The sequence below is a fragment of the Squalius cephalus genome, assembly GCF_949319135.1.
Source record: "Squalius cephalus genome assembly, chromosome: 13".
Taxonomy (NCBI): domain Eukaryota; kingdom Metazoa; phylum Chordata; class Actinopteri; order Cypriniformes; family Leuciscidae; genus Squalius; species Squalius cephalus.
Window position 1 is genome coordinate 24554055 of NC_137134.1, and position 14580 is coordinate 24568634.

General features: G+C 34.7%; 3 protein-coding genes across 5 annotated transcripts in view; 2 read left to right on the forward strand and 1 right to left on the reverse strand.

Moving 5' to 3' along the window:
- The window catches only part of rbck1 (RanBP-type and C3HC4-type zinc finger containing 1), an 8568-nt gene extending 6471 nt beyond the window's left edge, over window positions 1-2097 (forward strand). For both annotated transcript variants that reach the window (XM_079891606.1, XM_079891607.1), the window contains exons 12-13: window positions 1027-1170; window positions 1257-2097. In XM_079891606.1, the coding sequence (XP_079747732.1) occupies window positions 1027-1170; window positions 1257-1337 (225 nt within the window). In that variant the 3' untranslated portion in view covers window positions 1338-2097. The remainder of the gene's footprint in view (window positions 1-1026; window positions 1171-1256) is intronic.
- A 517-nt stretch (window positions 2098-2614) lies between these two features.
- Window positions 2615-11236, reverse strand: tbc1d20 (TBC1 domain family, member 20). 2 transcript variants are annotated; one of them, XR_013823399.1, is made up of 9 exons: window positions 10856-11236; window positions 9055-9240; window positions 8893-8973; window positions 8625-8811; window positions 7346-7447; window positions 7033-7174; window positions 5488-5660; window positions 5101-5413; window positions 2615-4992 (listed from the first exon to the last, which is right to left on the reverse strand). XR_013823399.1 is itself a non-coding variant. In XM_079891608.1 (8 exons), the coding sequence occupies exons 1-8, from the start codon at window positions 10911-10913 to the stop codon at window positions 5152-5154; spliced, it is 1191 nt and encodes a 396-aa protein (XP_079747734.1). In that variant the 5' UTR covers window positions 10914-11234; the 3' UTR covers window positions 2615-5151. The 2 variants fall into 2 exon arrangements, 1 of the variants encoding a protein (XP_079747734.1); XM_079891608.1 differs by having other exon boundaries at window positions 2615-5413; window positions 10856-11234.
- A 423-nt stretch (window positions 11237-11659) lies between these two features.
- Window positions 11660-14015, forward strand: bloc1s1 (biogenesis of lysosomal organelles complex-1, subunit 1). The gene is made up of 4 exons (XM_079891147.1): window positions 11660-11838; window positions 12320-12392; window positions 13443-13575; window positions 13684-14015. Exons 1-4 carry the CDS (start codon window positions 11778-11780, stop codon window positions 13792-13794), a joined length of 378 nt encoding a protein of 125 aa, XP_079747273.1. The 5' UTR covers window positions 11660-11777; the 3' UTR covers window positions 13795-14015.
- The last annotated feature ends 565 nt before the right edge of the window (window positions 14016-14580 follow it).

Here is a 14580-nt window from a genome sequence, read left to right on the forward strand (position 1 = left end):
CTTCGGAACAGGAATGAAGATCTTTTTGATTCTTCAAAAAGTTCATTAAGAGATCATAAAACGTATCTATATGAATAGAGCGGTTTAGTCCAAAATCTTTATATGATGAACAGATTGAATTTAGGCTTTTATTGACATAAATAAATGTACAATAATTATCTATAAATTGAAATTAGACTACATTGGTAGCGCTATACGTGTTTGATTCACTAAAAAGTGCAGATTCATAAGAGTAATTTGTTTGGGACTCAACATTGGTCAAGCTGTATGTGTTTGACTCACTTAAAAAAAGCCAATGTTTGATTCCTGAATGAGTGACTCTTATAAATAATCTCTTTTCAGTGAATCAAACACATTCAGCACATCCAATGCAATTTGATTCCCAAACAAATTAATCTAATGAATCGTCTCTTTTCAGTGAATCAAACACACACAGTGTGACCAGTGTAGTCTGATTCCTGAACAAATGCCTCTAATGAATCGTCTCTTTTCAGTGAATCAAACACACACAGTGTGACCAGTGTAGTCTGATTCCTGAACAAATGCCTCTAATGAATCGTCTCTTTTTAGTGAATCAAACACATTCAGCACAACCAATGTTTGATTCACAAAAAGTGCAGATTCATAAGAGTCATTAGGAATCAGACTACACTGGTCACACTGTGTGTGAAAGTGATATGTGAACACACACACTGCAAACAATGGACACACACCCGGAGCAGTGGGCAGCCATTTTGCTGTTGCGCCCGGGGAGCGATTGGGGGTTAGGTGCCTCACTCAAGTACACCTCAGTCATTTCCTGCTGGTATTGAGAATCAAACCTGCAACCTTTGGGTTACCAGTCTGAGTCTATAACCATTAGGCCACGACTGCCCCATGTACTGAATGTGTACACTGAAAAGAGCCGATTTATAGTTGATTTGTTCTGGAATCGGATTACATTGGTTGTGCTGCATGTTTCAGATTTGAGATTTTAAAGAATTAACGTTAAAATGTTCATTACCTGTCAACCGGTTTCCATTCCAGCAACTCCTGAAGAACGGCGAGGCGATGAACTGTCCTAAATGTCAGGTGATCGTCCAGAAGAAAGACGGCTGTGACTGGATCTGTTGTCTGATGTGTAAGACCGAGATCTGCTGGGTGACTAAACAAGCCCGATGGGGACCAAAGGTCGGACACCAAACTACATGATTCATTCGTTCAGTGTTTCACAAGCATCAGATATAGTTAACCTAGACCTGGTTCTGACTCCTCAGGGTACCGGAGACACATCGGGTGGTTGCAGATGTCGAGTCAACGGAGTCCTCTGCCATCCGCAGTGCCAGAACTGCCACTGAACACTGGCGGCATATCTGAACGCTGCTTCTTCAACAAGCAAAAACCTGCGCTACAGTAACACAACACTTACGAAACTCCTTAAAATAATCCAGGTGAGGTTAATGCGCCACAGTTGTGCTTGTACCTTTAAAACGTTCACTTTCTCTAGTCAGATCACTGGCACATAAATCAGATTCAACGATATGTTCCAGGACTAAAGATTCAGAACGTGTTTACAAAATTAAATGTATCTGAGCTTTTATAGGATGAAAAAAGTGACATTTTTAAAAATGCCTTAAACTGTCTTTAATCACTACTATTTTCTGGCGACTTGATGCTCTGGGACTTTGTGCAATGCTATTGTAAGAGAAAAGACTTATTATTGTTGTATCTGGATTTTTGTATGAGGTGATTTTTTGTTTATAATCCAAATATGTTTTGTTGTAAAATCGTAGTAGAACTTGCAATATGGCATGATGAAGGAATAAATCAAACTGTTAAAAAAAAAAAAAAAAAAAAAAAAAACCCACATTGAACATTAACTCAAATTCACAACAAATGCATAAAATGGAGTGGAGTGTAATCAAATTATATATATCAAAAAGAAAAACCCTCAATTGTCATAATTATTGATATATTATAATTAAAAATGAAAATAAAATTGTAATATAATTTTCAGAATACAGGTTTTTCCCCATATTCCTATTTTTTTTTAAACATGTCGAAGCATTATCATTCTGTTCTCTTTTGTTTACAATAGATTCAATAAAGCTGGTATACAAAATAATGGAGCCAATTCAAATGATTTTTTGATCTCCTGAAAGGCACACTATGCAAGATTTGTACCTTGATATAACAGCTTTGAAATAATTTCCATGGTAAACGAACTCGTAGTAGGGCGAATCATCCTGATAGCAAAGCAGGGGTGGGGGTGGGGGTGGGGCACTGCAGGTTTGAGAGGTGGCGCCCCGACAAATCTCACGAAGAATCACGACTTGCTTTACGGCACGACGTCACATACATCAACAACATATGAAGCAGCCTCTATGGAAGACACTAGCACGCATTTCAGACGTGAATCATGGCAGAGTCGACGGAGAAAGCGCGGTCGGAAGAGTCAAGGAAAAGAAAACGAGAAACATATTTACGACAGTAACGTTAAATACAAGTACTCCACAGCGACTCTAGGGGTCGCTGTTTGACAAAAACGGAAACTGCATAGTGTGCCTTTAATACGTTGAATTTATCCAAATGAACAAATCTCTTCTACACAGATCGTTTTACTTTTCTTTTTATTGAAACATATTTAGCAACATGGTCAAATGTGAGACATTAACTTCAGCGAACCAGAGACAACTTATAGCAATCTCTCAAAGTGCAAACAAATAAGAAAGAAGCATGTTCTTTAGTGCAAAATTAATGCAAAATCAAAGCGGTGATTATGTAATCATAAACAGTAGTATTGTGTGGATGGCAGCATGTTATTTTAATAAATCATGATTCAGCAATATAAGAATAATGGAAAATATCCACTTGGATGTTACTCTAAGCTTAGATGTTGTTAAGTGGAAACGATCAGTTGTGAACAGCATTTAAACAATAAAAATAACAAATGTGCCATGATTCAACACTAACCTGGAGTTAAATTACAGAAACTACTTTTAAGTATTTCACGTTTATCATTTACACACTCCAGAACATCTCAAGTTTGTTGATCAGCCGAAGATACTTACAAGTGGTTTCAATTCCAGCTCTGAGATTCATGAAAAATGTACGTTATGTACCAAGATTAGCACTTATCACAAAAAAAATAATACTGCAATTAAGGTGATTTGGAGAAGAAAAAACTGAAACGTAGTGAAAAAATTAACATAGACATGGTGAACATAATAAAATGACTCTTCATTCACTGCTGTTTTATAATTGCTTCTTAACTAAGATTTTACGTACTCAAAACTAATTCGATTCCTTCCAATAAGGGGCCCTGTACCAAATAAATTTCTAATTCTATGAACAGGGGCTCTAAAATATTTTGGTCTCAATAGATATATAGATATATTTTAAATGAAACACATAGCAGCTCAATCATGAAACACAAGTAAAGCAAATTTCTGCATAGATAATTTGTAATGTCATTTTTAGGGAAATTTACATAAGAATGACTTTACAAACAATGTATATCAACCGTTTTTGATTGAATGTTGTTTCTGCACATGAATTTCAGAACAAAAACTACATACATTGCTTGTAAAAGCAAAATGTAAATTGCCGCAAAATGGATGGTTTTACAAAGGACAACATTCATAAAAGCATAATTGCGTAGACTCTTGTATTCAGTTCACTTTGACATTTTATAGAAAAATAGTTTGACAAATGTGAATGTTTTTGCTGATGAATTTCAAAACAAAAGAAATCTCTTAAACTATTGTTATGTACACGGTTCATAAAAGCATTTTTACATAAACTGTTGCATTAAATTTAGTGAAAATTTACGTAAAAATGTATTTACGAACAATGTACATGAATGCTTTTTTGTGCATTCATTTCAAAACCAAAACTCCCTTAAACTATTCTGTACATAGTTCATAAAATAATTCTTAAGTAAATTGTTGCAGTGAATTTAGTCTGAAAATTTACGTAAAAACATATGTATACATACATATTATTTTGTACATGAATTTTAAAACAAAAACTATGATTACTAAATTGTTACATTCAATTCAGTCATAGTTTACATACAAATTGTATTACGAGCAAGGTACATGAATGTCATAAAATTATGTTAGTTATGTGCATAGCTCGTTAAATCTTCCTTATGTAAATTTTCGCATTGAATTGAATGCTACAATTTAGCAATCACGGTTTACTTTTGTTTTAAAAGTTCATGTACATTGTTCGTAAAACAATGTTTTTATATAAATTGTCACATCGAATTGAATTCAACAATGTAATGATAGTTTAAGTGAGTTTTTGTTTTGTAAATGTAAAACATGTAAAACATGTATATTGCATGTAAAACAAAGTTTTAGTTTTGACAAAGTTGTCGCATTTAAGCGAATGCAACAATTTACATAACTATCTACATAATGATTGAGTTTAAATTCATGCACAAAAACAAAAATGTACATTGTTTGTCAAAGTATTCTTACTGTGTGTAAATTTTCGCATTGAATTGAATGAATTTAAGTAAAAATAGCTTGAAAATCAATGTACATTTTGGTTGCTTTTAGATGAATTTCAAATGTATATACATTTTTTAAACAAAAACAAACTATTTGGACTAAATTATTGCATTCGATTAAAAATGAAAAACTTATTACAAAATTGTTGTTTTCAATTCAATGTTACAATTGACAAAAATTGTTTTACGAACAATGTATACGAATTTTGAAAAAGAAAAACCAATTGCAAAATTGTTTGAATTTAATTTGACAATTTACATAAAGATTGTTTTATGAACAATGTACTTGAATGCTGGTTTTTGCACATTTCAAATATTCGTAAAAGCATTCTTATGTAAAAAGAACGCGTCTACAGATGATTTACACAAAAATGTGCACAGATCGTGTTTCATGAATGAGCCGTGGAGTGTACATACCTCTACTGTACATTTATCTCGACACAATGATTGACGTTCTTGTGGATCCAGGAAACATTTTCCTTTCATTTCAGACTCTAGGGAAAAAAAACTTGTTTAATTAGAATAACCATACGCACAATATTTTATTCATTAGTCTGGCTCGTATATAAATACTTAAAAAAAAAAAAGGCGAAATAACAAACATTCAGTCCTCAAATTGAGACGCTGTTATTGTGTGCTGTCGATTGGCTTCTTCACGGGAAGAGTAAGTCTAGCTTAGGAGCCCATTCCAGGGCAGAGTTTACCACGGCTAAAGCTGCGGCCCCCAACGCCACAGTCAAACCCATGACCGCTAGCCTCATGAAGCGGCGTCCCGTGGTTTGCACGACTGCTACGGTGCTGCGCTGGGCCTCCAGTGTGCGCTTCTGCTGCTCCATCCGTCTTTGCCGGAGAACCGTGTCCGGGCGCTGCTGCGTCGACGCCAGCTCAAAGTCTTTGAAGGTGGAGACGGCGGTTCTGGACAGAGAGAATGGTTTGTGAGATATTTGTTGCTGTGTGAAACCCCTTCAGAGCAAGGCTGATAGACTCACTGCTGACTGCGCTCTCTGGCCAGCTCAGACGGAGGGAACTGAACGAACAGATCTCCCGCGCGGCTGATCAGAGTCTCGTACGGCAGGTCCTGTGGGATTCGGGACAGGAGATGGTGCATCATGGCCATGTCACACTCACAGTCCAGCACCTCCTCCTCTCGATGCAGCACGATCTGCAGGAAGAAGACAACGCTGGATCCCAGTAGATTTACACAGGACACAAGGATGACCAATGAATGTGATAGAATTTCTTTGCTGTTGTGTGTTTGGATTTCTATTGAATGTTACAGCATGGGTTTTAATGGTAGTATTAATATAATGTAAAAATGTACTTTAAAAATGAACTAGAAAATGTTTAAAAATAAAAAAAAATTTATTACGATAATAAAAATGAGATTTTTACTATATTAAATACAATACAATACGTGATTTTTTTCATCCTGGTAATGACTATGTTCATTCATGTTTTGTATCTATGTTACATTAATGAGAATGTTTTTTTTTTCTGCATTATGATAATGACAATTAGATTTCTTTTTATTATAGTAATGACATTTTTATATATTAAATAATATCCCATTTTATGTAATGGTTATGGCAATGACATTTTTGCAATTTTTTTATGTTTTTAAAAATATTACATAATATAAAATTGCATTATGGTAATGACTATTGGATTTTTTTTTTTTTTTTTGTTAAATATCTAATTGGATTTTTTGCATTATGGTAATAATCTTTTTTTATTTTTAAATAATATCTAATTGCATTATGGTAATGACTTATTGACTTATTTAAAAAATATATATAAATTAATATCCAACTGTATGGCATGGTAATGACAATGAGATTTTTTTGTATTATGGTAATAAATATTTTTTTTAAATACTAAATAATATTCCATTTTATGTTACGTAATCACAATGAGATTTTTAAAATATTAAACAACAATGATTTTATTTTGCATTATGCTATTGACAAAGATTTTTTATTTTTTTTATAATATCTTGTTAATGTTATGGTAATGCCAATGCTTTTTAAAATATTAAATAATATCCTGTTTTATGTCACGGTAATGATGAGAATTTCCTGCCCTTTACATTAAAGAAAATTAATTTGACTTTTTTTACATTACAGTAGGCTACTAACAATTAGGTTGAAAACTAAATAATAATAATCAAATATCAAATTAATGTCACAATGCACAAAATCTTAATGGTCCTAAGAATAGGCTTATTTTTTTTAATGCAAAATATATATTTTTCTTTTTAAAACTACTCTATAGTCTATTAATATTTAGTTACCATACATCAAAACTCCATGTCTGGAAGTTTAGGTGGACTGCAGATTTCGGAACACAGTACTTTATTGTTCATCACGACATGAGAGAATGTGTCAATTATTTATTCAGACTCAACAACACGGCCTAAAAATAGCTGCTAATGCGGTGGCAGTGAAACTGCTGACCCACTTCTGCTGAATATCAGAAACCAGAGACTCAGAAGAGGGTTTTGAGGATGACAAAGAGTCAAACAAACGCAAACGTACCACAGCAGCAAAGTATATAGGCATGAGGGGATGGCAGGCCAGGAAGAAATCGTACAACCGGACCACATGGCGGAAATCTGACAGCACGTGTCCGAACCATGTGATGAGCCAGCTGAGGGCGAAAATCGTGCCCACTTCTGCTCTGTTGAGAAAATAAAGATGCTTATCTCAAACTACTCATGTGAATAAAGAACATCGCTCATCATTCTTTCACATGGTAATGATGACCAAACAGGATCAATCAGACCATTGTGCTTCAGCACAAACATACAAAGCAAACATAAAAAGCAAACAAAAAGAGGCGTGTACTCACTGCTGCATGAAGTCGTACACTTCAGGGTTCACTCTCTCGATGATGGGCATCAGGTAGTTCAAGATGTGTTTGGTGTTGTCCATAGTGGGGTCCATAAAGTCCCTTAAAGGCAAGTTAGATGCATGAAAAATATCTACTTAGACATTAAAACAAAAAAGGTAACGCTTTATAATCAAGTTTCATTAGTTAACTACTTTAGTTAACATGAACTAAGAATCAACAATACTTCTACAGTATTTATTCATCTTTGCTAATGCTAATTTTGACATTTGCTAATACATTATTAAAATCAAAGGTTGTATGTGTTAACATTAGTTAATGCACTGTGAACTAACATGAACAATCAATGTTTATCAAGTTATATTTTTATTGACTAAAATTAACAAAGATTAATACATACTGTAACAAATGTATTGCTCATTGTAAGTTCATGTTAGTTAATACATTTACTAATGTTAACTAATGAACCTTATTGTAAAGTGTTACCAAAAAAAAAGTTGTTTTAAGAAGATGTTTTACCTTACTATAATACAGCAACTGAAGTAATATTTTGTACCCTTTTATTTTCAGCATAAATTAGGGCAAATTCAAGAAATGTATAAATAAAAGATGTATATTAATATTTGAAAGTTTAAATAATAATATTAATATGCTTCTCACTGAGAATGAGATTTTTTTTGTAGGAGGGAATTGAGCTTGATTATCTTTAACCGAAATAAATGTAAAAATAAATATTTTAAAATTTAAATAATAATGAATATAATTAACTTATTTAATAATAATAATAATGATGATATATTTTTACATTAGTGATGAGAATGACATTTTTTTTGTTGGAGGAAATTGCACTTAATAATATTTAATTAATAAAGATTGTTATATAGAATATTTAATGTAACATTTAAATAATAATTCATATATTTAAATTACATATAACAAAAAATATGTAGACAATATTTAAGAATAAATAATAATAATATTTTCCTATTACATTTTAGAAAATGACATTTTTGTTAGAGGGAATTGCACTTAATTATATTGAACAATGTCAGAATGCAAAACAATTGGCAATTTTTTATCTATCTATCTATCTGTCTATCTGTCTATCTATCTATCTATCTATCTATCTATCTATCTCTATATCTCTATATCTATCTCTATATCTATATCTGTATATATCTATATCTGTATATATATATATATCTATATCTATATATATCTATATCTATATATCTATATGTATATCTATATATCTATATCTATATATATATATGCCCACCTGAGATGGTGAGTGGAGAGTTTCTCCACCAGGGCAGTGGCGAGTCGTTCCCCGAGCACCAGCAGGAAGGTCACCACGATGTCATGGTAACCCTGATAATAGTGCAGCTGAGGGTTTTTCACGAGCACCCGCAGAATAATATCAGTCAGCTCCTCCTGAAGTCCCTCCCGCTGCTCGTCTGGCATCCCTGCGTCCATTAAACACATTAAAGCAGTTTAGACATGTAGCTCCAGATCCAGAAGAAGCAGCGCCGGTCCCTTCAGCTCACCTGGAGGGAAGCGTCTGAGGGATCTCTGGACGTCCAGAAGCACTTGGTTGAAGTCCTTGTTGTTGTCTCGATCGACCGCCTCTGAAGAATGAAAACTTGATTTACATCTGCAAGGCTTTCGGAAAGTGAATTCCCTCGGATGTCCTAAGTGATCGGTCTTACCTAGTTGCTCAGGTATGTTGTCTACAGACACGTTGAGCAGCCTGGGCCACACCTGCCGGCGGATCTCATCGGTCAGAAGACCTCCTTCGCTGATGGCCATGCGCCTCAGAGCGGGCACGTCCACGGGCGTCATGTTCAGGGCCTGCGTGATCTCCGCCATCTTCCTCTTCCGTCGGGACTCGCCATCTACAGACATGAAGACTGGAGTCAGCGGCTGAATACTGCGCTTCAGCACTGTCTTATTGTGCTTCAGCACAAGAGTTTACTGGAAATGAACAAGTTGACTAAGATCTTTACCCTTTCTCCTTCTTTTGCGCAAGTCTTTTTGACACAACAGCCATTCCCCAGAGGGACAGTAAGATTGAAAGGCTTTTTTGAACTATTTTAGTCTGGCTCACAAAATACACTCACTTCCCAAACATATGAATCAGTCTGCTTTTGTGAAACAGATTTTTAGAGTGCATAGTCTATTATGCCACATGTTTGGGTATGATGAATAATATAATCTGAAAATATTTATATAATGTTATGAATAGGTACTTAATATGAAATGAGCACAAGATCTGTAAATACAAAGGATAAGTCACAGGACACTCCCATAGAAAAACAATTAGATGTATTTAAAGGATTATGAGGCAGAAATAAATTATTAACACACCCAAAGATAATTATATATTTTTTATATACAGTAGTCAACATTTGAAGTGGATCAAAACCTTTCATCAAAGTTATACATGAATTTTGAAATTCAAAGTTCCATACCGTGAACTTTTTTGATCCACTTCAAACGTTGACTAGTGTGTGTGTGTATATATATATATATATATACTCTAAATATTCGTATATCTATCAGACAAATACACATATGTATAATTTTTATATCAACATATTTATGTATTGATCCATCTCTATATATAGATAGACAGTATGATAGATAGATAGATAGATAGACAGAGCGACAGTATGATAGACAGTATGTAGACAGACAGATAGATAGATAGATAGAGCGACAGTATGATAGATAGACAGTATGTAGATAGATAGATAGATAGATAGATAGAGCGACAGTAAGATAGACAGATAGATAGATAGATAGATAGACAGATAGATAGACAGATAGATAGATAGATAGATAGATAGATAGACAGATAGATAGATAGATAGAGCGACAGTAAGATAGACAGTATGGTAGATAGAAAGATAGATTAGATAGATAGATAGACAGATAGATAGATAGAGCGACAGTATGATAGATAGACAGTATGTAGATAGATAGAGCGACAGTATGATAGATAGACAGATAGATAGATAGATAGAGCGACAGTAAGATAGACAGTATGGTAGATAGAAAGATAGATAGATTAGATAGATAGATAGATAGATAGATAGAGCGACAGTATGATAGATAGATAGTATGGTAGATAGAAAGATAGATAGAGCGACAGTGTGATAGATTGATAAATAGATTGATAGAGCGACAGTATGATTGGTAGATAGATAGATAGATAGTATGATAGATAGATAGAAAGATAGAAAGATAGACAGTATGATAGATAGATCGACAGTATGATTGGTAGATAGATAGATAGATAGATAGATAGATAGATAGATAGATAGATAGATAGATAGATAGATAGATAGATAATCCATTTCCAAATTCCCATATTTTCTATCTCGTAACGTAAATACAAACCTCTAAAATTAGTTTAGTAAAAACTGTAATATTGTCATCTTTTATCGACAGTTAAAGCAGTAAAGTCTCCCATCATGTCATAAATGAACACACTTCTATAAAACACACCTTGTTTTCCGAGTCCATTGAGCGAGGAAGAAGCTCCGACACTGCGTGACTTCTTCATCCTGTCGCTAATGTCTGTCCCTTTCCTCGGGTTCAAGTCCAGCTACATCATTTTATTTCAATGCAATGCGAACAGCTGATGGGCTTTTCCTTTAGCTTGACAGCTAACCTACAGGCCACATCATCTCGTTAGCTGTGTAAACGCATGTCAAATGAAAAGCATGTGTCTCTTCGGTCTCTTTTACTCATGTCAAGGGTTTTAAATCAGTGCGTTCCGCCGAACCGACCGGGACCTCGGAGTCTCTTTTGTGTCATTTCATGATGTGAATCGCTTCAGGAGCTCCAGCTGTAGTATCATCTGGGTTAATGTTTACGTGTGAGTGAAGGATTATGGGAGTTGTAGTTTTATTGGCAAAAGGCGGGGTCCTAGCAACCATTCAAAATTAAAGTCCAAGATAATAATAAAAAACAAAAACAAAGACAAAGACAAACACATTTTTTTTTTCGTTTGTTTTTTCTTGTAGACTGTAAAAGGGTTTTCTTTTTTTTTTTTTTGTCCTAACGTTACCCCCTAGAAACTGGCTGTAACACGCATGGAAATACGTTCATAAAAAAATCAAATGAATTGATGATGTACACATTTCATGTTTTAAATAAAAAAAGACGTTTTTATCACTCATTCAAGAATAGTCAACGCTAATTGGTTAGTTTGTTAGATCTATGATTAAAAAAAAAAAAAGTTTAACGAAACGTTTATTTTGAAATGTCGTTTTAAAATACTCTCAAGCATGTTTGACCATCCGCGCTTTCCGTATGTTTTTTACTCAGAGCTATCTGTCATGTGAGTCCAGTGATTGCCAAAACATTGAGAGAAAATTAACTTCCAATCAACATTTTTCGTTTTCTATTACATTAAATAGCCAAAATGCTCTCCCGCTTATTAAAAGAACACCAAACGAAACAAAACGAAAGGAAAGAGTTGCAAGGTATGTGCTTCTGTAGATCTCTACCGACTAGCTTTAGTTTACAGGCCCTTTGGTATAACTCGGATGAATACTTGTCTGTTTTATTGTAATGTATTTATTGACAATTAATGTTCACTTGATCCGCAAAATCTAGCTTGCATTCATCTAGTCGCTGAAGTGTGCTTTTATTTGAATCCTTATTTATACTATATCATGGATGGAGTATAATTTATGGGGAAAATGCAAGTTTAATTTTATTTAATAACTGTAGATTTAAACACTTTTAATTGATTTAAATTGCATTAAAATACGTCTAAACAATACAGAAATAAGTACACAAAAATAAATAGCTGCTAAATAAAACAAGTGTTGTAAAATAAAGACATTCATAATAAAACTTTGATGAAATAAAAAAACTATCACTTTGTTTAAAAAAAACCCTATACGTTAAGTGTGTCATGCAGTACTTGGTCAAGTGATAAAACACTTGTATACTGTACAGAGAGACGAAGACGAGAGGCCATAACAGCTGCAACATGTTTAACAGAAGCCCTGGTGGATCATCTAAATGTGGGGTGAGTCCGATACATTTTATATGTTTGTAAAAGTGTTATTTAATGCACAGGATTATACCGTCAGTTCATGTGATCACTGCTGTCATAATCCAAGACTTTGTGTCGATGTTATGACGAAACTGTGCAAAAGCAGCTTAAAACCGCACGGTTGGATGCAACAGAGCATTGTTCTCGCAACAGCCGACTTCATGAAAACGAGTATAATTGGTTCGTTCATGTCGTGGGAAGTTACGAGGTGGGAACTCATGTTTACGACGTCAGGCGAGTTCACATCACTTGCAAGATGGCGGTTCACCCATAAATGAATTTGGAATTTACTCACCCTCAAGCCATCCTAGGTGTATATGATTTTCTTATTTAACTAAACACAATTGGAGTCAGAGTTCTATTAAAAAATATCCTGGCTCTTTTCAGCTTTATAATGGGAGTGAATGGTAACAGATTTTGAAGCCCAAAAAAGGGGCATCCATCCATCATAAAAGTAATCCGTATTGCTCAAGGGGGTTAATAAAGGCCTTCTGAAGCAATGCGTTTTTGTAATAAAAATATCCATATTTATAACTTTATGAAGCTATATTCACTAGCTTCCGGTAACGGCCATACGCAAGTCTAGTTCCGGCGGGAGAGGTTCACATTATCTATGGTTCACATTATCAGACTCATAATTATGCATTTTTATGGCAACATTATCAATTGAATCTGCAGCATTCAGGTGGTACAAGTCAGAGCTCAGTTGTAATTATGAGTTCTACGAAGACTGAACACTTTTTGCAAGTCGTAATTATCGTAATTATTTAAGACATCACCAAAATTTTTTTTTTTTTTTTCACAAAATAAATCTTTCGTGTAACAAGCGTTAGAGATGTATGAAGCACGGCTCACACAGAAGTGGCTTTCGAACCAATCAGCTTTCTGTTGGTCAGCGCGCTGATTTCTGTTGAAATTTCCGATCGCGCAAGTGACTGGATTTCGCCTGCAGATTTTCGTCAAACAACGGTAAATGTGTGCATGAATTTTAAGACATTGTAATATCTCAGAATCTCTGCGTAGGGTGGCGCAGGCCTACGTCAATCAGCGCAAGCTGGACCATGAGGTGAAGACGCTGCAGGTTCAGGCCAGTCAGTTCTCCAAGCAGACGGCCCAGTGGATCAGCATGGTGGAGAACTTCAACCAGGCCTTAAAAGTACACCAGCTTTTTTATATAGCGATTCTTGTTTTTTACAAGTTCTTGTTGCAGTTAGTTTCTCTGAAGTGAAATTTGCAGGTTTCATGACCGATTATTCTTTTACAGGAAATCGGAGACGTGGAGAACTGGGCGAGAAGCATCGAGATGGACATGCGGACGATCGCGACAGCTCTGGAGTACGTGCATAAAGGCCCGGCTCAGCCCGCGTCCTCATGAGCGGATGGTTCTGGTGGCCCAAAATGGACTGAAACTCAAAGGCTTTTCCTCCAACTGTTGGAGAAACTTGGACACTGTTGTTTGAGACATTTGTGTCTCATTTATTCTAGTAAAGAACTGCTGGAATAGCTGTTTATTTAGAATTTTTTTCATTTTTTATTTTCGTTTGATATATTATCAATGTGCTTGCGTAATAAAAACAAATACCTGTTGTGCTATAACTGCATTGGAGCATGTTATTGCGTTTAAGGTCACATTTTATCCTCACAAGTTCTGGGATTCACCTGTTAAGATTCGCTTCCTTGCTTTTCACTCCAAACATTTGGCAAGTGTTTTCCATTCAGCCTCAGTAACCAACGTATAATTTAGGATTACAAACTTGCCCATTCTTTTATAGACGTAACAAGAAGCTAAAATAGATTTTACACGTTTTGTGGGATTTCTCGGTTTTTCCCATTTTAATTAACCCATTTTAAGCGGGGCATGCAGTGAGATTCTACATAATCCACATTTCTACAATAAGGTCTCTCAGCCTCATAGGATTAACTATTTATGTAAGGAGAAAAAGTAAAACGTAAAACAAAGTGTGGCTGTTTTAAGTCCACAACATGCCAGATTTCACTTGAGTTTCCGATTGTGTCAGGCTTCAAATCAATTTTTACTGGGATTTTTAGGCATATAAAGTAAAAGTTCCAAACCTGTATGAATTTCTTTCTTCTGTTGAACACAAAGGAAGATAGTTTGAAGAATGTCAGTAACTGCAAAGTTGATGGGGCACCATTGACT